The 19,755-nt window shown below is 39.2% G+C and overlaps 3 protein-coding genes across 4 annotated transcripts; 1 reads left to right on the forward strand and 2 right to left on the reverse strand.

Moving 5' to 3' along the window:
- Positions 1-1,233: 1,233 nt before the first annotated feature.
- On the reverse strand, positions 1,234-4,021 carry LOC133741426 (cysteine-rich repeat secretory protein 38-like). Of its 2 annotated transcripts, none has more exons than XM_062169322.1 (5): positions 2,780-4,021; positions 2,331-2,516; positions 2,029-2,117; positions 1,650-1,857; positions 1,234-1,507 (listed from the first exon to the last, which is right to left on the reverse strand). In XM_062169322.1, exons 1-5 carry the CDS (start codon positions 3,630-3,632, stop codon positions 1,263-1,265), a joined length of 1,581 nt encoding a protein of 526 aa, XP_062025306.1. In that variant the 5' UTR covers positions 3,633-4,021; the 3' UTR covers positions 1,234-1,262. The 2 variants fall into 2 exon arrangements, with proteins under 2 accessions (XP_062025306.1, XP_062025307.1); XM_062169323.1 differs by having other exon boundaries at positions 1,352-1,507; positions 1,688-1,857.
- Positions 4,022-5,491: 1,470 nt separating this feature from the next.
- On the forward strand, positions 5,492-7,860 carry LOC133738625 (uncharacterized). The gene is made up of 4 exons (XM_062166200.1): positions 5,492-5,948; positions 6,033-6,341; positions 6,907-7,099; positions 7,285-7,860. The coding sequence occupies exons 1-4, from the start codon at positions 5,595-5,597 to the stop codon at positions 7,710-7,712; spliced, it is 1,284 nt and encodes a 427-aa protein (XP_062022184.1). The 5' UTR covers positions 5,492-5,594; the 3' UTR covers positions 7,713-7,860.
- A 2,172-nt stretch (positions 7,861-10,032) lies between these two features.
- On the reverse strand, positions 10,033-15,273 carry LOC133741447 (cell division control protein 48 homolog C-like). The gene is made up of 10 exons (XM_062169339.1): positions 15,056-15,273; positions 14,441-14,961; positions 14,117-14,254; positions 13,720-13,830; positions 13,489-13,593; positions 11,238-11,303; positions 11,053-11,117; positions 10,774-10,969; positions 10,487-10,633; positions 10,033-10,384 (listed from the first exon to the last, which is right to left on the reverse strand). Exons 1-10 carry the CDS (start codon positions 15,186-15,188, stop codon positions 10,286-10,288), a joined length of 1,581 nt encoding a protein of 526 aa, XP_062025323.1. The 5' UTR covers positions 15,189-15,273; the 3' UTR covers positions 10,033-10,285.
- Positions 15,274-19,755: the final 4,482 nt, after the last annotated feature.

Genomic DNA, 19,755 nt, shown 5'->3' on the forward strand with positions numbered 1-19,755 from the left:
CCCACGCAAGTCTTTCTCGTGAGAGTGACGAGTTTAATAATAGGAAGCGAATAGTCATAGATACACAATACATTCATACAGTGGATGGGAACTGCCATTATACAAAGTTTTTTTTTTTTTTTTTTGACGAAATCGTAGGCTTCGCGGTTGTCTTTTGCTGATTTTCAGTGCTACGGACCCCTGTCAAATCACGTAGAGACGGTAGAGTGATATTGTAATCTTTTTGTTTGTTTTAATTACAGTAATAATTTTTACCAATAAAATTTTGTTGGCTGAATATTTCAGATAATGATCAAAATTCGGTATATTGACAGGTTCAGATATTACCAAAAAAAAAAGACTACTGGCTAAAGAAATGAGAGAATCCAGTCAACCTAAATGTCAATATTTTCAGTTAAAACGACATTTTTTTCATGCTAAAAAAATCCACTCATTTCTTATAAACTCTTGGGTTCAATTTTGTGTCGTCACGATCTATTGGTTTCCTCAATTCTCAGTCTATCTTACCCCATAATTTTCTTTTTTAAAAATGAAATTCATTAAATCAATTAGTAATTACAATCACTTAGAATGACATTTCTTGTAAATTTGGGAGCAACAAATCATGCTCGACTCTCATTTAAATTCAATTTATGATTTGCGAGTACATATGTGGGTTATTTTATTAGCTTCATGTGGAGTATGGAGCACTTTCAACTCTACATTCCTGCTCAAAATCTCTCGAAATTTCTCTGTAAGCAACCCATACTAGAAAGGTCCATGTCTTATGAACTTCCTCATAATCTTTTAAAGTTCTAATCTTATGAATCTCTTATGTGGAATATGTTGATGTGCATGTTATGAGCAATAACAGCTGACAATTCATATAATTTTTTAATTTTCGGCGACGACTTCCATTGCAGACCGCAAGGAATTGGTGGATTTTGCAGGGATGAAGCTGCTGCATTTGGCACCTTAAGCTCAAGTCAGCAACCAAGCCATCAGATACCCAGCACCCAGCAACTCGGAAATCTTTAATTCTTCGATGGGAGGTAACCCATTTGGATAGATGAATGATTCTATTTCAATTAGAGTCAACAATCTTTTTTTGGCTTCTTATCATTTCAGAAAGAAGTCTGCATGACATCTGGTCCAAGATCAAATTAATGTAATTAGTAATATGGATACCACTTTGTATGATAACACATTCTACATGTTCCAATGAGGTCCAAGCTAATCTTTCAAAGATCAAGGTACTGATCTGATCGACTCTTTGTAATTGATCACTGAACATTCACTATATTGTAAATTAGTAACCAACAACTGTATAAACAGCTGTATACAGTTAGGTGAACAAGCAGGAATATGTTGGGATTCCATATTGCATCTAGTAATATGTTGCTGGTTTTTACATCACGATGAAAAAATTTAGGAGAAGCATTATGATGAAGGTAACAGAGTCCTCGTGCAGTGCCAACTATGATGATGTAGCGTCTATCCCAATCCAAACCTTCGCCCTCGTTTTGATCTACAAATGCATATATGAAAATACAGTTAGGTGAACAAGCAGGAATATGTTGCAGTAGCGTCCGTACTGCTCTAATGTATGATACACGTACAATTGCGCTAGTTGCATGATGATAATAAGTATTCTAAAATGAAAGACATACCAAATATGAAGCGATCAAGACTTTGATTTGGGACATACTCATATACAAGAACCCTTTCATCTCCTTCCACACTGAAATGCAGGAGCTTGACTAAATTGCCATGTCGAAGGTTGCCCAAAACTGCGACTTCAGTTGAAAAGTGTACATCTCCTTGTTCGTATTCCGTCGAGAGTATTTTCACGGCTATATCTTGGCCGTTCAAAAGACCCTGCAGAGGAAATATCAAAAGCCTTTTTACAGCTTTAAAAAAGATGATATTATGTGATGGATTAAAGGGGATTGAACAAGTTTTTAGAGATGTAACAAGATATTTATTGCAGGTGAAATTTTTTTCTTTTCTTTTCAGAATAAGACATAAAATCTACATTTTTGTAATTACCTTGAAAACAGGACCAAAGCCGCCTTGTCCCCGTTTATCAGCAAAGCCACCCGTGGCCAATATGACATCGTCATAACTAATCTGAGTGACTGCTTGGTAAAAATCAGGTTTGTTATCAGCTTATATATAAATCTAAGTTACGAGTCACAGCAGTAATAGGTTTCCAACAATCAAATTGTATTTCCTTATTAATTACAATATGTCACCTGTGGAAGTAGTAAAAACGAAAAAACGAACACTTAATCTCAACTTACCATATACCCTTTAGTCCTTTACTCTCAAAAAAAAAAAAAAAAACTTACCATATACCGAGGACGTCGTTTTAGGTGATTCAACTACCGAAGAACTTGCAGTTGTAATTTGTTCACTTGAGATCCTATCTACTCCGAGTACTCTCAAACAATAGCACATGAATAGCGACAAAACACCACCAACGATTGCCATAACGAGAATCATCACATTCCAAAGTTTTTGGTTTTTCAATATTCCTCCAAAAAAAAAAAATTAATCTTAGTCTGAAATCACAATCATGGGGATGAATCTTGATTTATTAAATCTACCCACTAGGTACTAGGTAGAACAAAACAATATTAATTAAACGATGCGCATAGATTACAGATAAAGAATTAAAAAGCATAATAGATCATGCAGTATATTAATCTAATTAAATTAGATCATAATTTAATTTCAGTGCATAATGGGTGAACATATAATATGATATTCGTAACGACAAAGAATATTATGTGTATACCTTGCGAAATACGTGTGGTATTGGCAGAGATTGGAGGAGGAGAGCTATGAGAGACAGGCAAAGGCAGCACAGTAGCAGCTTTGTCAAAGAAGAGAGACAGCTCAAACCTCAAATTGCAGCTAGGTATAACAAGCCTCCCCGTATCCTTCCCATCACAGCATCTTGGTATATACCAAAAGGCCTCAAGCAAGCACCTTTTGCAGTCTGTCTCCGACAAATCGGGTGTGCATTGGACAAGCGCATATATCGTCAATTGATTGGAATTCCGAGCAACCCTAACGCTGGCACTTCCTGCTGCAAACTTTCTAAGATTGCCGCCGCCTGCGGCCTCAGTCCTTAGGGTTTTCAGTAAGTTCTTGAGCTTCCGGTTGAACCCGGCAGCCACGTCATCACCGGACAATAGGCTCTCTGCCTTCCACAGAGAGAAGGCAGGAACGACTTCCGTGGAGCCGTGAAGGGAGCGGTTTGAGAAGCGAAGCATGCAGTTCTCGTACCACCCAATCGCCTCTTTCTCAGAGGGACACGCCTCTATGAGAAGATTTCTAACCCCATCCAGGCAGCTTCTGCAGGGATCGGGCTTAAGATCGCCTCTACAGAGCCCAATTGCGTGGGCTTTGTCAGGGTTTTGTCCTGCTGAGGTGTTGTAGAACCCATAACCATTGTCAGTGGAGGGGAGATCTGAGAGAGAATCTGATTGAGGTTGGCGTACGTGGTAGATGCTATTAGCAGTGTAGTTACCTCTGTTGCTGAAACAGCTGTGCAGAAAAGGGGGATGGTCTTCAGTTTGAGTTACTGTGCTGTTGATGCTCAGTAACAAATTGAAGAGGAGAGAAATGAAGAACCAAAATTTCATCTTGTCCAAGAAGAGAGGGACAAGGGAGAAACTAAGATCGATAGAAGATCCGAAAGAAAGCGATTCACTGTAGTAAAAGGCTTCGACAAACACTCAGATCTAAGCGTGGAGAAGAGATCTCTGATCTGGTAATCAGAGAGAGATCGATGGATTGAGGAAAGAAATCGATGAGACGAGATCGGTTGTGAGATTGATAAATATAGAGAGAGAGAGAGCTTGAGAGGGTTTGTTATTAATCCGAAATTGATCGAGAGATTATATGGAACGGTATAATCTCACGGCAAGACGACGATGAGATGAATAGAGTTGAAATGGTCAGTTTTGGAGGCCAAAGCTAGCTGTCTTTTGGTAATAACAAAGGGAAAAATAGAATTATCCACCAAGAGTATGGTAATGGAGTTTTCAGGGAGAGGTTTGCTGCATAATTAAGCCCCACTCTGGGAGGAACGTTGTGGTGCTCTCGCCAGAAGAATACTGTTACTTATACGTGGCATGCATGTATTGGTTATAAGACTTTTCTTCGCGGGCATTTCAAACCCACCTGCTAATTTTCACAAAAAAAAAAAAGGAAAAATCACTCATGTACTAAACAACTTTCATATTTTATCTAATATTCGTTTTTATTTATAGCAACAACGGCGGCGAAGTCATCGACGTTATAGATCATTATTTATTTTTTATGACTCATCTTAACCATTAATAGTCGTAAAATTTAAGGGAAAATTATCACTTTCGTAATTCAATTATGACTCAATTGATACTTTGGTTACTCTATTTTTAAAAATATCACTTTATTCACTCAAGTATAGATTTATTTTTCACTTTAGTAACTCCCATTAAATACTTCATTACACACCGTTAAAACTAAGGATATTTTGGTCCAATTACTAAAAATATCAAAATTTGGCTATACGTAATTACGTATTGAAGAAGCGAGAAGGATCAAGCTTAGTCTCTCATTGAGAATAGTATCTTTGAGAAAAGTTCAAATTTTTTTTTTTTTTTTTGCCAAAATATCTTAAAAATAAAAAGACAAAAAGAAGAATTCAGTACTCAATTTGACTAAAATGCCCTGAAAATATAAGTTATTTACAAGAATTTAACAATGGAGTTAGGCACAGTGAGAGACAGAGAGTAGAATTGAACAGAGAGAGAGAGAGACGTGCACACATAAAAGACAGAGATGTGAAATTGGGAAGCGATGAGCGGACGGTGGAGGAGAAGGGAAATTAGGAGAGGGTGTCAACATTTTTGTGAGGAAGGCGGGGTAACGTTAGAGAGATGGGTGTTTACATTTTCGGCTTTTGCCAATTAATAAGTGCGAGAGTGTCGACACTTGCTGCACACATTTTTCCTTCCTTTTTGTAGTTTCAACAAGGGGTTTTAGTTGTGAATTGTAATGGTGGGTTTTCTATTTCGTTCGGAACAACAACCTTAACTATAAGATAGGTGGCCACAGATCTCCGCCCCTTGTAATTTTAGTTTCATTAAATATATTGTTGAACTTCTAATTGCATCGTTAATTCTACCTTCATTTTCGTAGATACTCAAATACCTCTCATAAAGGAATTTTCGTTGGCAAATACCTCTCATAAAAAATAAATAAATAAATGAAAGACGATGCACATTTGCTAAATTCCTAGTTCCTCCGAGAGAGAGAGAAGCTCTTTTTTTTATCTTTGGTAAATTCAGTATTTCTTGGGGGTAAGAGGGAAATGGAGAAGGGCCATTTGTAAAAGTCTAAAGCAGGCCCTTCCTAAAGAGAAACAGGCCCAAAATGCGATAAAAACCAAAACCCAACACTGATTTTATTTATTATTATTTTTCATCAAGTATTTCCTGAAATCAAAAACTGAGCACCCAAATCCAAATCCTTTTTATCTCTGTGAGCAACTAGAGAGGTTTAGGGTTTAGGGAATGGTAATGCGGTCATTTCAGCGGTGAATAGGGAAAAGAAAGAAAATGGCAACAGCAGCTTCACTATCAACTCCTGCATCAAGAATCTTCTCTCTCTCTTCCTTATCACTCCGCCTCCGAAGCCTCACATCCGCCGCCCACAGTCTCAGTCTCAGTCGGAGCACCACTACCACCACGACTTGTAAGAAGAAGAAGAAGCAACAGCAGCAGAAGCAGAGAGTCGCCGTCAAAGAAAAGAGAAGAACTCGCTCCGACCGAGAGTTCGACATCAACCGTTATGGAGACTCCGCTTTCCACATCCCAGTCCTGCTCGGCGAAGTCATCGACGTTTTCCCGCCCTCCAAACCCCTCCGGCGTTTCGTCGATTGCACCGTCGGAGCCGCCGGCCACTCTTCCGCGGTCAGTAATTTTTACTTTTCTACCATATTTTTCGGTTGTAAATATGGATGGATTAATTAATGATACTGTTGATTACGATGGCAGATAATTGAAGGGCACCCTGAAATGCAAGTGTATGTGGGACTTGATGTTGATCCTGTGGCGCTTGACAAGGCTCGAGCTCGGATCAATTCTGTGTTGAACGACCCAAGTTCGACCCTGAAAGCTTATACATTTTTGGAGAATTTTAGATACATCAAGTCTTTGCTTACTGACGTGGATGAGACACTCCTTGACACCGGAATTGATGGCATTCTGATGGATTTAGGAATGTCGTCGATGCAGGTGAATGATCCTCAGAGAGGTTTCAGTGTGCTTGCTAATGGGCCTCTTGATATGCGCATGGATCCTCAGGTAAAATTTTGTGATTTAGCTCAAATGTGGATGTGGATGTGATGCCTATAACAAGAATGCCTTGTTATCAAATGTGTAATGGTCGTATGGATGGTTGAATGCTGTACCAATGGGTAGGGGTAGGTTCTGTTCATCGCAAACAGAGAAAGTATCAATAAGGCCACAGTTGAGCCAGATCAGGAGCAGCCTGGTTGTCCTCAGTCTTGCACCATGTTAACATATATGTGCCTACTGATTGGATGTGCCATTAATTCAATGAGGACTTAATATTTAGGACAAAGTTGGAAATGGAATGTTGTACTAGTCCCCTTTTAATGTGGGTTTGACAAGATTTGAAGAACCTGATTTCTATTCCCCTTATAATATGCACACCCAATTTTCCTGACCTCTGTCTTCATGTAGTATAGTCTTTTTTCCCTTTCTAAACACTCAAGTTCTGGTTTATAGTTTCTAGGATGAATGAAAATTTCTGGTCAGAATGACATGTATGATGCCTATATTTTACTGGCTGCGTTAGAATTTTGAATATTTGTCTTATTTAATTGATTGAATAGGGCTCTGACAGGCAAGTCTGAAGGCAGAAGACATTTTAAACTCTTGGCCAGAAACTGAGGTGGGGCGCATCCTGCGAGACTATGGGGAAGAAAGCAATTGGTACTCTCTTCAAAACAAAATAGTTAAAGCACGCTTACAAGGTGGATTGCATTCCACAGGTGAACTAGTAGATCTTATAAAATCTGCAACTCCTCTAAGTCGAGGTTGGTATCCTTGTCATTCACTATGTGCAATTTCTGTTGTCACTCTCACATTGTACTACCACTATAGTACCTCTGCTTGTTGATCTCAACAATGTGCGCCTTTGATAATTATATTATTCTCTCTCTAAAGAGTTCTGTAATAGGAAAAAGGTACAAGTAACTAAAATTAAACTTCATTGCAACAGAAGGGAGGCAAGGTTGGATTAAGACAGCAACACGGGTGTTTCAAGCTCTGAGGATAGCAGTTAACGATGAGTTGAAGACTCTGGAGGATTCTCTTTATTCATGCTTTGACTGCCTGGCACCGGGTGGTAGGCTAGCAGTCATCTCTTTCCACAGTTTGGAGGACAGAATTGTGAAGCAAACATTTCTTGACATCATCAACATCAAAGGCGGAGATGGGGACGCTTACATGATTGAAGAAAGAGAGCGGAAGCAAGATTTGAGAAAGATCAGAATAGACATTGATGAAGACGAAATGTGGGTCAAACAAATGTTACAGGGCTTGAGAGGAACAATTCTCACTAAGAGACCAATTACGCCATCTGAAGAGGAAGAGAAACTGAACACCCGGTGTAGGAGTGCCAAGCTTAGGGTGATTCAGAAGGTTTAATTCAGTTTGAAAGCCAATATATTTCTGAATTCCTGCTCTTTTATCCCTTTTTTTGCAACAATATCTCTTTATCTTTTACCCCATTATTTATTCCCATATGTTTAGGTTGGTGTTTTCATCTTACAAGCAATGATAAGTAATTCTCATACTTCTTCACCAGCCACCTTCGTGCATAGACCAACTCCTCTTTGTAAACAAGTCAATTGTTTGAGCCGTGCCATTGGTTCAGTGGAGTTGAGCTAAGAAATGCTAACATTCATACAGCTCAAACCAAGAAATGCTCATGTAACCTAATTATTAATTTTCTTCAGCATCACAGTTTGCAACATTAGGATGATTCAGTCACTTATTTCTTTATAGTTTTCCAACCATTAACTATAAACAATGAACGTTTAAAACTTAGCAAGCAAACAAACCCACGGGCTACCCGCTGGTATGGCTAATTGGTTCAAGTTCTACTCTACTCTAGAGTCTTAGGAACCGGGGTAGGCCACCATGGAAGAGAAAACGGGTAGTACAAATCCATCTCGGATCCCTTTACTGGACTCTCTGTAGTTGTCTCTAACGTTCCTCCACGAAGGTTGCATGCGATAATTTTACCGTATAGAGTCAAATACACGACATCCTCATTGTTTGGGTGGAAAGCTAGCACCATAAGGCCTCGTTTGTTTCGCGGATTTGAGGACTTGGGAAAGGAAAGGGGACCTCAATATCTTTGCAAGCTATAGTATCACGGTCGGCTAACCATTTTAGTTTGCCTTGGCTGCCCTTGACTACTTGTTTCAACTCCCTAACTCTAAATGGCAGCAGAACCTCATCGTGATCTCCAGGGAGAAATTCTGTATCCAAGCATAACAGCAGTCAGCAGACGCCCTCCGCTCACTCCTAGCCAGCCTCTTCCCCCTGTTCCATTTGAAAAATCCTCAGGCGTCTCAATGCAACGGTACTTAACAGTATTGGATTTGGACAGATCCAACTCAAGTACAAGGTCATTATGGCACCACAAGTACAACATTCCATTGTAAGCTACGGAAGATGTAGTTTTCCCAATGAGAAAGAATACATCACTAAAAAATGATGAAAATGGCCGAGAGCATACTACAACTATCTCTCTCCATTGACGGGTCTCAGAAGAGAAGATCTCGAAATGAAAGTTTGGATCTGATGAATTCGGTACTAGTCGCACAACCTTTCACTTATACTCGGCATTAAGGATGAAAGAATTCGTTCTAGTAGTAGTACTAGTCCCTTGTTCTTCATCTCCATTATGATCATCATTTGAGTACTTATAATATGGATCACAGTCAAAGGCCACAAGCGCGCGGTGATAGACCCGAGGGGTGGGAGGAAGAGGAACCCATTGTTTGGTTTTGGTGTATGCATTGCACAGGTAGTAATGACGTTGATAATGCTTGGTTGCGCAGCATAAAACCAAGTCATTATACGTCCCTATCACAACTGGTGGTACAACGGAACCTGGTTTGAGCACCCAGCTCATATAGTTGCTCCAGGGGTATTCTTTTGCTAGTTCTTCTATTTGTTTGAGTTGGTGATAACATGGGAGGAAATTAAGAGTGAAATTGCTTGCAGCTGTTTTGAAGACCGGATGATCCGACGTTATGATGAGAGATATTGGGTTGGTCATATCGAATAGAACTAGAGTTTGTTAGAATAGGGTTTTGCATTTGACGTTGGAGGCATAGATAGCGGCCAATAAAGGAAGGAGCAGATATGAGATTGAACCAAGGCTTGGACACAAGCTTGCACTGGAATATGAGTTTATTGGAGGGAAGCCGACACAGAATTTCAACCAATAAAACCTCCGGGAGATCATCAATCTTAGTTCTCAATAAAACTGCTTCGCCTGGCGATGATGATTTCAATCTTTTTAACATATTTGTATCCATCATCAACAGGTTAATTGACTGCGCTGTATTACTGATCTCTGCCCGATCCTGTTTATATATAGAGTCCATTTATTTGTTCCCACTAAGATACGGCTTCCTTAGCCAAATCATAATTGAACACGGTCTAATTCCTTCTACCTGAAATCGATTTTCACGACAGCACGATTCTAATATCTTTTTCTTTTATTAGAAGAGGATCGAATTGAGAAAAGTTCAATCAAGTAGTAAGGCATGGGACCAATAAGGGGTATCACTAGTAGATCTTATAAAATCTGCAAGTCTGCAACTCCTCTAAGTCGAGGTTGGTATCCTTATAAAATACCCGTCTCTAAATCTTCTCCACATCCTAGCCAGGCATTACTCCTTTATGTAAACAAGTCAATTATTTGAGCCGTGCCAGGGGTTCAGTGAAGTTCAGCTAAGAAATAGCTTTCTTTGTATAGATGACAATGAGTAATGCCATTGGCAGAGTATATCATGCTCAACATCATCAAATTCTACATAAAAATTGAAGTACAGGACACAACTTAAATGTTAAAATTAAAAACACCGTCCAAAAATTTGTTTCCCTCTCATAATTTCTTGTTCTGCTGAGTCTTATGTTTCATTTCCAGTGCTTTAGGCCTTCTCTGACAGTTAAAATCTCTTCCACAGGACGCTCATAACTCAACTTCTTGGTGCCGCGAAGTCCATGAATCCTTTAACACAGTGTTCACGGGGAGTCTTTTGTTCTTCCTCTCCAAAAGTCTGGTACCAACGAATTTTCTGCTCCAGACAAGAAACAAAAGGTTGAGTAGTTTTCCAGCCAAAAAGAGGCAGCATTGCATATGCTAATAATCAACCGTGACAGTACAATAATAACTTTACCTCGATGGATAATGGTGTGATTGTAGCTCGTGCTTGCTCAAAGTGAATATTGTTGATAATCGATGGTGGTGGTGCATCTGAACTCCCACCAGTTGCTATAAATTCCTCAAATGTCTCAGCTTTAGAAAGCTTAGAAGCTCTACTCATCTGGTAACAACGGACATATAGATGAATAGATGGGTCAGAGAATAACAAAACAGAAAGAATGGGATATCACCACTTCACCAGTATAATCAATCTTGAAGCAAAAGAACAGAAATGATCGAGTATTTTAGCACTAGACGAACCAGCATAGCAAGATCAGCTCCACTGAAGTTTTCACATCCTTGTGCAATCTCACACAGATCTACGCTGGGATCTATATGTTTTTTCCTTGCAAGAGCTTTCAAGATTGAACCACGCTCGTCTTTATCGGGCAGGGAAACAAGTATTTGTTTACCGAACCTTCCGGACCGTAACATAGCAGGGTCCATTTGATCGGGTCTGTCAAACATATAATAACAACTTGTAGGAAATGCAGACAGATAATCAACATAAAGACTGAAGAAATGAACAATGATTTTTACCTATTAGTGGCACCAATTATAAATACACCTTGCCGCTTCTCTCCACCATCAAATTCTATAAGAAACTGCAATTGTAAGCAGTCAGTTGATGTTATCCATAGATGAACAAAAACAATGAGTAGTGCATGTCTGGGACTCTGGATGATATTAAAATGGTTTGAGATTGCCTTTGAAGATTATTGTACCTGCTTCAATAGCCGCTGAACAACCCATGACCCTTCGCTCTCCTTATTAGTTGTTATAGAGTCCACCTGTCAATAATTAAGGGAACAAACTTTAAAGAGTTTGGATTCATAAAACACTTCTCAGACAGAAAAATTTGTTCTAGGACACCTGAGGACGCAAAATTAATTCAGGCCCACTGGTGTCTAATATTCGTTTGGATACCTAAAAGGAACTCACCTTTGTGTACAAAAGAGAGCAAAATAATCAAAACTATATTCACTTTTGTCTAGCTACTATATCACAGATCATTATTACTTTGGGGCCGCGACCACTTACCCAATTTCAGCATGAACATTGCCCACTTACTCCACCAAGAGTTTTTTAACCCTAATTACCCAATCTAACCTATAGTGACAGTTTTGCCCCCATATTAAGAAATTACAAAATCCCAGTCTTTATCTCTCTCCTCATACCAGATCCGATCACTCTCTCTCTGATATCTGATCCTCTCTCTCTCTGATCTCCGATCACCATATCCGGCTGCAACGATGGCGACGATGCCCTCCGTCGACAAGGCCGCCTGCTTCTCTCGGCCTGAAGACGACGACGCCGCCCTCCGTCGACCTAGCTGCCAGTTTCTCTATGGCCACCTTCGAAGTCATCAACGTTCAATTCTCTCCAGTCACCAGTTCGACTCGATTTCGTTTCCAGACCCTTATCTTCGAAGCCGAGTTCGTTTCCAGTCCTTCATCTTCGACGCCGAGTTCTTTTCCAGGCCCTATCTCTCTCCGCAACCGACCCGAACGCCAGATGTGGCTGACCCGAAATTACAGCGATCGGAGTCGGCGCTGGAGCTTCTTCAACCTCCAAGAGCGATCGACGACTTATAAAACGACCGACTCGTCGTCCAGACCCGAATGTCGACCGACGTATAGCCTTCAGACGCCGGAGACGAAGCCATGGTGCCGCCGAAGATGGTGATTGGGTGCCCAGAGCTTTACTGGGTGCCCAAATAAGTTTCTAGTTTTTTTTTTTTTTTTTTTTTTTGCTACCACTACATTTCCTGCTGGTCAAATTTTATTTCTCCAGTAGTGATTGCTTTTTATTATGATTTCGTTGGCAAGGGTGATCGGTCAAAAGAGTTGTTTTCTCTCACTATATGACTTCTCTCACTATATGAATACTTGTTATATGCTTGGTTTGATAATTTTTTGACTTGCCCAGCAAACTTTTTCAAAATTGACTTGGCAATAATAACATTATTGAGGGGCAATAATGTTTCTACTGGGGTAATAATCATATTACTGGGGGGCAATAATATGATTATTGAGAGGCAATAATATGATTATAAATTGATCAATTGTGCCTGTAGTGTATTCATTTTGGTTTTGGGAGTTTATACAATTCACTAGGCGGCAAATAATATGATCACTGGGCAGCAATAATATGATTATTGGGAGGCAATAATATGATTACTGGGGGGCAATAATATGGTTACTGGTATTATTAGGGGGCAATAAATTCAGACTCCAGAATCCGGTCACCAGTCCGGTAGCCGGATTCCGGATTCCGGTCACCGGAGTCGGCGGCCGCCCACTGGCTACCGAAGTCCGGCAAGGTGGAGGATGACTTCTCCCTCTAAGTGAGAAAGAATGAGAGGGCAAAAAAGTCCCAAAAATAAATAAAAAGAATGAAAAAAGAATTAATTGAGTATTAGGGAAATAATCCAGTGTTTTGGGTAAATGGGGTTTTTAAACAGTTGGTGGAGCAAGTGGGCAATTTTCATGCTGAAATTGGGTAAATGATCATTTCCCCTATTACTTTCTTAATTGCTACACACACACGTATTCTGTTTTCCAGTAAACTTATAGCGAAAGTATCATGTTGAACATCGCATATCAGTGCTGCTCGTAACAGACGTGCTGTGTCCATCTTCAGAAAGAAAGATCATTGAAAGCGTCTAAAACAGTAAATTACAGTATAACTCCAAAAATTATCTGATTGGGGATACTTTTTTTTTTTTTTTTTTTTTTTCTAGGGATAGAGCATTAGACCAACTTTTCAATCACATTTCGACATCTCAACCGTTCAGCTTTTAGGTCCTAATGTATAGATCATTTATGCAAATTATATATATATATATCAGAAGTTTCATCCCAGAAATACCAAGTTATTAAGTACATTGTTAGATACAGTGAAATAGTAAAGATTTATAGGGCCTGTATATAGAAGCAATAGCAAGTTAACTGTCAAAAAGAGAGAACCACAAACCTCATCAAAGAAAAGTATACATGGCGAACACATCCTTGCACGGCTAAATATTGTCCGAAGTTGTAGCTCACTTTCTCCAACATATTTATTCAAAAGTTCAGGGCCCTAATAGAAATCAAATAGATTCTTTAAATTATGCATAAACATTCACTGAAATGTATGATGCAGCAACTAAATAAAGTAACGTAACAAATTTTAAAATACCGATTGAAGCATGCATACATGGCCTACCTTAATGTGAATGAAACTAGCACCAGCCTCATTAGCAACGGCCTTTGCTATCAGTGTTTTACCACATCCTGGAGGTCCGTAGAGCAGAACACCTGTCTCTAAGTCGTCTCCCTGAAAACGAATAACTTCTTAATTACTCCATTATTTGTAGACAAAAATAAAAAGAATATATTAAATTCAGTATACAAGCAGCTTTTAAAAGCAGTGACTCAACAATGTGATCATATTCATTTTACCAAAGATGCAGTTTACAGAACAAAAATCAATTGAGGAAAAAGAATGTCAAGGACACGGCTCTTTTGACAGAGTGAGAGAAATCATGAAATATCTGGAATGCTAAAAATGAACACCCATACATGAAAAAGAGAGATCATAAATGAATGAAAAAATGGATTACCTCATAGAATGAAGGGTATTTAAATTCAAGAAATTCCTGCTTTAATGAATCCTGCCCACCAACATCCTCCAATTTCACATCAGGAATTGCATTGAATCCTTCTCTTTTTAAAGAAGGCTGAATAGCTTGAACTGCTTCCTGTAGAATATCACATAATAATAACATCTGAAAAACAAGTAAAACGAAACGGGAAAAGAAAACAAGAGGCCTATAGGATCATAAAAAAAAAATAAAAATTGCAGAGTATTAACTAGAGGATAAGATAGATATTGACAAGAGTAGGAAAAATGATCAGAAGTATTAAGGAAATTAATATCAGATCACCTCAAAATCATTCATAGAGATGGAGTAGTTTTTCATTTCTTCAGGCGCATATATAGACCTATCAGCCTTGTTGTTGTTTACAATCCTATTCTCAGCAATCTTGACAGCCTTGATGACCAGTGTTTCCAAATCAGCTCCAACAAACCCTGATGTAGCCCTGGCTAGTTTATGAAGATCAAACGAACCTTCAAGTCTTGGATGTTTTAGAAGCAGAGAAAGAATGTGGAACCTGGCCTTTTCATCCGGAGCGCCTAAGACAAACTCAAGGTCAAAACGCCCTGGCCTCCTTAGAGCAGGGTCAATGGCATCAGGCCTATTGGTAGCTCCAATCACAATAACACAGCCAGATTTTGAATTCACGTTGTCCATGCAGGTCAGAAGTTGTGCCACAATCCTCTGCTCCGCTGCTTTTAAATCCTCTCTTTTGGAAGCAATCACATCAATCTCATCAATAAACACAACTGACGGAGCAGTCTGATGAGCTTTATGAAACAGCCTTCTTATCATGTCTTCAGATCCACCTAAAATTCAACCGTAATTATAATTTATAACAAGCTAGCAACTATCAACAATCCAAAGCGAACAAACAGATGAGGGATTGACACACACACATACCTGTGAAGCTGGAGACGAGTGAGGGGGCTGAAATCTTGTGGAAGGTATAGCTAGTTTCATTGGCAATAGCATGAGCCAATTTAGTCTTGCCACAGCCTGGTGGTCCGGACAGCAATATTCCAGGCATCGGCATTGGCTTACCTAGCAGGTAAGCTCCCAGCTTATGATTGCTAAAAGGCACAATGACAGGCACGGACACAAGGGTGTGCTAAGGTATGCTGCAGCACACCCTAAGATTTTGGGGGAAAAAAATTAATATATGTATAGTTGTATACCGAAGTAGCTCCAGACTTTCGCTTCTGGACGTCCACAGAGCTAGTTTGGGGGGAAGAAAAGTCAACATATACATAATTAATATATGTATAATTAACACTCTTGAAAGAACCTTCTTGTTCCCACTGTTGTTCATCACCCATAGTTTTGGTTCTTCTATAATTAATATATCATTTTCTCTCTTTCTCTATCCTCTCTGTGCTCTCGTCCTCACAACCTTTTCACCCTTTTTCTGTTCTGCGTTTCTCAAGCTCTGAGCCTCAGACTCTCACCTCTCTCTACCAAGTCACTCTTATCTCCTCTCCTCAATAATCTGCTCTCATCTCTCAACCTTATTCAGGTATTAGTATTACACTTTAACTTCTCTTCTATAATGAAATTTTTTTACGAAATTAGAATGTAATTTAGGTTAGAATTTGAGTATTTCTAGATTTCTTGATGTAAGCAATCAAATCTATTGATTTCTAGAAAAAGATATTGAATTTGTATTATTAATACCCAATTGCTCATGATAGTGGCAATTTCTTTATTATGTTGATTGTTTGAGAGTTAAGTTGATTATACTTTTGATTGGGTGTTTTTTAGCTTTTGAGTAAGTTAAATTTGTTTTCCCTTGTGGTGGGGAGGGATGTGGTGGCCTAGTGGGGTGCCCGGGTGTGCTCCTTGTATATTTGAGTTTGACTTAAGTTACAATGGCCAGCAACTTAAGATTGGTTGTTTTCATGTTTTCTTTTTTCTAGGTTTTGTTTTTAATGACAGATCAATCTCAAAATCCTAAGCCACGAAAAGTTCAGAAGAAAGTAAATTCATATTTTCTGAAAAATGATGTTGTTATGGGTGATATTCCAAGTTCGGTTGTGGAAGAACCTTCTTGTTCTGTACGAGTTGAGTCTCATGAAATTGATGTTAATCACATTGAACGTGATCCGGGAAAACGCCCTGCAATCTCGTCATATCCTATTAATGAGCGTGATGAAGTTCAAAGAAAATATATGAGTTTTATGCTTCAGGTAACCGAAGAGCACAACTTAAGTAGTTGAATTTGTATTGACATTGAATATTTAACTTTGAATTGCTTCAATTTTCTATTGTTAGATTTGGGTAACAAAATGCATCTTGTGGATCATATTTTGACAAGTGTTATGCAATTGAGATATTCCATCAAAACAAAGTAAACTCTGCCAAATTTTTGAGAATAATTTTTCTTGCCAGCATAAGGTAAATTTAGCACACCTCAAATTTAATTCCTGGTTCCGTGCCTGCACAATGACCTCCTTGTTGAGCTCCTCTATCACCTTGTCTATGCCTCCAAAGTCACTGAACCTCACAACCGATGGCCCTGCCTCCTCGGCATCACTCTTGTCTGCTTCTCTCCCACTTTCGGGAACGGCTTGCTCCGATTCGACATTCTTCCTCACCCTCTTATTCTTCTTCTTCTTCTGGTTCAATTCCCGGTAACTCGCTTGCAGTGACGAACTTAACAAATCAGTACATTCAACGGATGAAGACCCTGCCTCGTCGTCATCAATATCATCACAGGAGCCGTGATTAATCCTCGGCCTTTTGGCCCCAACTCCTCCAAGTTGTTGTTGGTTCAACTCCTTCATCATATTCTTCTTGGTCTTCTGCTTTAGACGGCTGGTTCTCTTGAGCTCTATACGTTGACGACTGAGGGCTACGAGTTGGGCTCTCCTGCTTTGAGCACTTCTTCTTACTTGGCTCTTGTTTCCGTCGGCCATAGCATAGCGATCCAGGCCGGCTTATGCAAACTGAGAATTCAGAGAGAGACTTTATATAGGCTTCGCCGAGTCAGCCCTCAAAACATTTAGCACTGTAAACGCACTTATTCACGTTATTGCCACAACCTATATATGGACTCTCTATTGTACTGCCAGCCCATTAAGAGAGACTATGGACTCTATGGACTTTGGGTACGTAATGGAAAGTTTGCAACATCAGGGTGATTCAGTCACTATCAAAAGAAATAAATTTTCCAACCATTAACTATAAAACAGAAAATAGTAGCCTACCTAAACAACATGCTTTAGTGAGATACACAACAATTTCTGTGAATGTAGGTATCTGGTTTGATTTGAGTTAGTTATCATCATCTGCAATTTTTATTTAATTAAATTTGTATGTTTTTATCATCTTTGATTATAGTTCGGTAAATTGAGTACGACTTTAATTTTACATTTCTTTCAAAGATATTGACATTTTTACTTGAAATGCTTTTATCTTTTGTGATGACTTACTACTATTAATCCTATATATGTTGATATAATTTACAATAATAGCCAATTGCAGCCAAGACGAGCCAACAGAGGATAGCTCCGAAGATCTAATGTAAAACTGTCAATTCAAATTAGAAATGTAATATATTTTGTTAAAACTAACTATTTTTGTAACGAACCTTAAAACATAATGTTGGTTAGAACTCAGAACAACAATTTTTTTGAAAAATTTAAAATGTAAATAGATAAGCCTAGTTAGTATAGCGGCGGCTATGGGAGTGGTCAAATTCTGCTGGGCTCTTTTGCTTAGAATTTCAATTCATGAAATATGCAAATATACGAATGTTTCATAAACTCAGTGTTTTATTTAAAAACTTGGCAAGTAAACAAACCCGCGGCATCGCAGGTATAGCTAATTGAACTAGTTCAAGTTCTACTCTACTCCAAGAGTCTTAGGAACCGGCCGGGGTATGCCACCACGGGAGAGAAAACAGGTAGCAGTGTTCCCTCGTCATTCCCTTTACTGGACACTGAAGTTTTCTCTAACGTACGTTCGTCCACGAAGGTTGCATGTGATAATTTTATGGTAACGAGTCAAATACACGACATCCTCATTGTTTGGGTGGAAAGCTAGCATCTTAAATGTGTACGGTGGGCTGACATCAATATTTTTACAAGCTAGAGGAACACTGTCGGCTAACCATTTGAGTTTGCCTTCGCTGCCCTTCACAACTTGTTTCAACTCCCCAACTCTAAATGGCTGCAGAAACTCGTCGTGATCTTGAGGGAGAAGGTCTCCTTCCCTGCTGAACCGCAGACGTCCTCCGCTTACTCCTAGCGAGCCTGCTGCTGGACTATTAAAACCCTCAGGCGGTTCATTAATGAAACGGTACTTAGCAATATTAGCTAGTATTGAATTTGGGCATATCCAACTCAAGTATAAGGCCATTACTGCTCCACCAGTACAACATTCCATTTTAAGCTACATTTTAAGCTACGTAAGATGTTGCAGTAATCCGATTGTAATCATTAAAAATCGCAAATGAATAAAATGGCCGAGGGCATACTACATCTATCTCTCTCCATTGACGGGTCTCAGAAAATTAAGAAGATCTCGAAATGAAAGTTTGGATCAGATGAATTCGGAACTAGTCGCACAACCTTCCACTTCTACTCAGCATTAAGGATGAAAGAATTCGTTCTAGTAGTGGTACTAGTCCCTTGTTCTTCATCTCCATTATGATCATCATTTGAGTACTTATAATATGGATCACAGACAAAGGCCACAAGCACGTCGCGGTGGTAGACCCGAGGGGTGGGAGGAAGAGGAACCATTGTCTGGTGTATGGATTAATTGCAGAGGTAGTAATGACGTTGATCATCCTTGGTTCCGCAGCTTAAAACCAAGTCATTATACGTCCCTACCACAATTGGTGGTACAATGGAACCTGGTTTGTACTTGTCCCTCAAAAAGGGCAATTGTTCGGCTAGTTCTTCTATTTCTTTGGCTTGGTGATAACATGGGAGGAAATTAAGAGTGATCGAAATTGCTTGCTGCTGTTCTGAAAACCGGATGATCCGACGTTATGATGAGAGATAGTACTGGCTTGATTATAGAGTTGTTAGAATAGGCTTTTGCATTTGACGTTGAAGGCATAGATAGCGGCGAACAAAGTAAGGAGCAGATCTGAGATTGTACCAAGGCTTGGACACAAGCTTGCATTGGAATATGAGTTTATTGCAGGGAAGCAGACACAAAATTTCAACCAATAAAACCTCAGGGAAATCATCAATCTTAGTTCTCAATAACTCTGAATCTAATGATCGTCTTTCTTCCATATTTTTATCGATCATCAACAGGTTGACTGCTGTATCGTATGTATATGCATGCCACTTTATTATTCAGTTGGCAGGCTGTGATACCATGAAGAATTAACTATTAATTGGAACTGAATGATGTCTTTTATTGATTATTGAATAAAGGTATATATATAATACAACTATGCTGCTATATACAAGTTGTAGTGAAATAAGAACTCTAAGATCGATTACAAACATTAGAGATACTTATGTTAGCTAGCTTAGACTTATCAACACACAGGACGTACTCATCATATCCACAACAGAAGATACGGACAAGTCAGTTAACACTGGCCGATCCCAGGGCCTTGGCCCGTCTGTATATACAGTCCA

This window comes from Rosa rugosa, chromosome 3 (genome assembly GCF_958449725.1).
Source record: "Rosa rugosa chromosome 3, drRosRugo1.1, whole genome shotgun sequence".
NCBI classification, from domain to species: Eukaryota; Viridiplantae; Streptophyta; class Magnoliopsida; order Rosales; family Rosaceae; genus Rosa; species Rosa rugosa.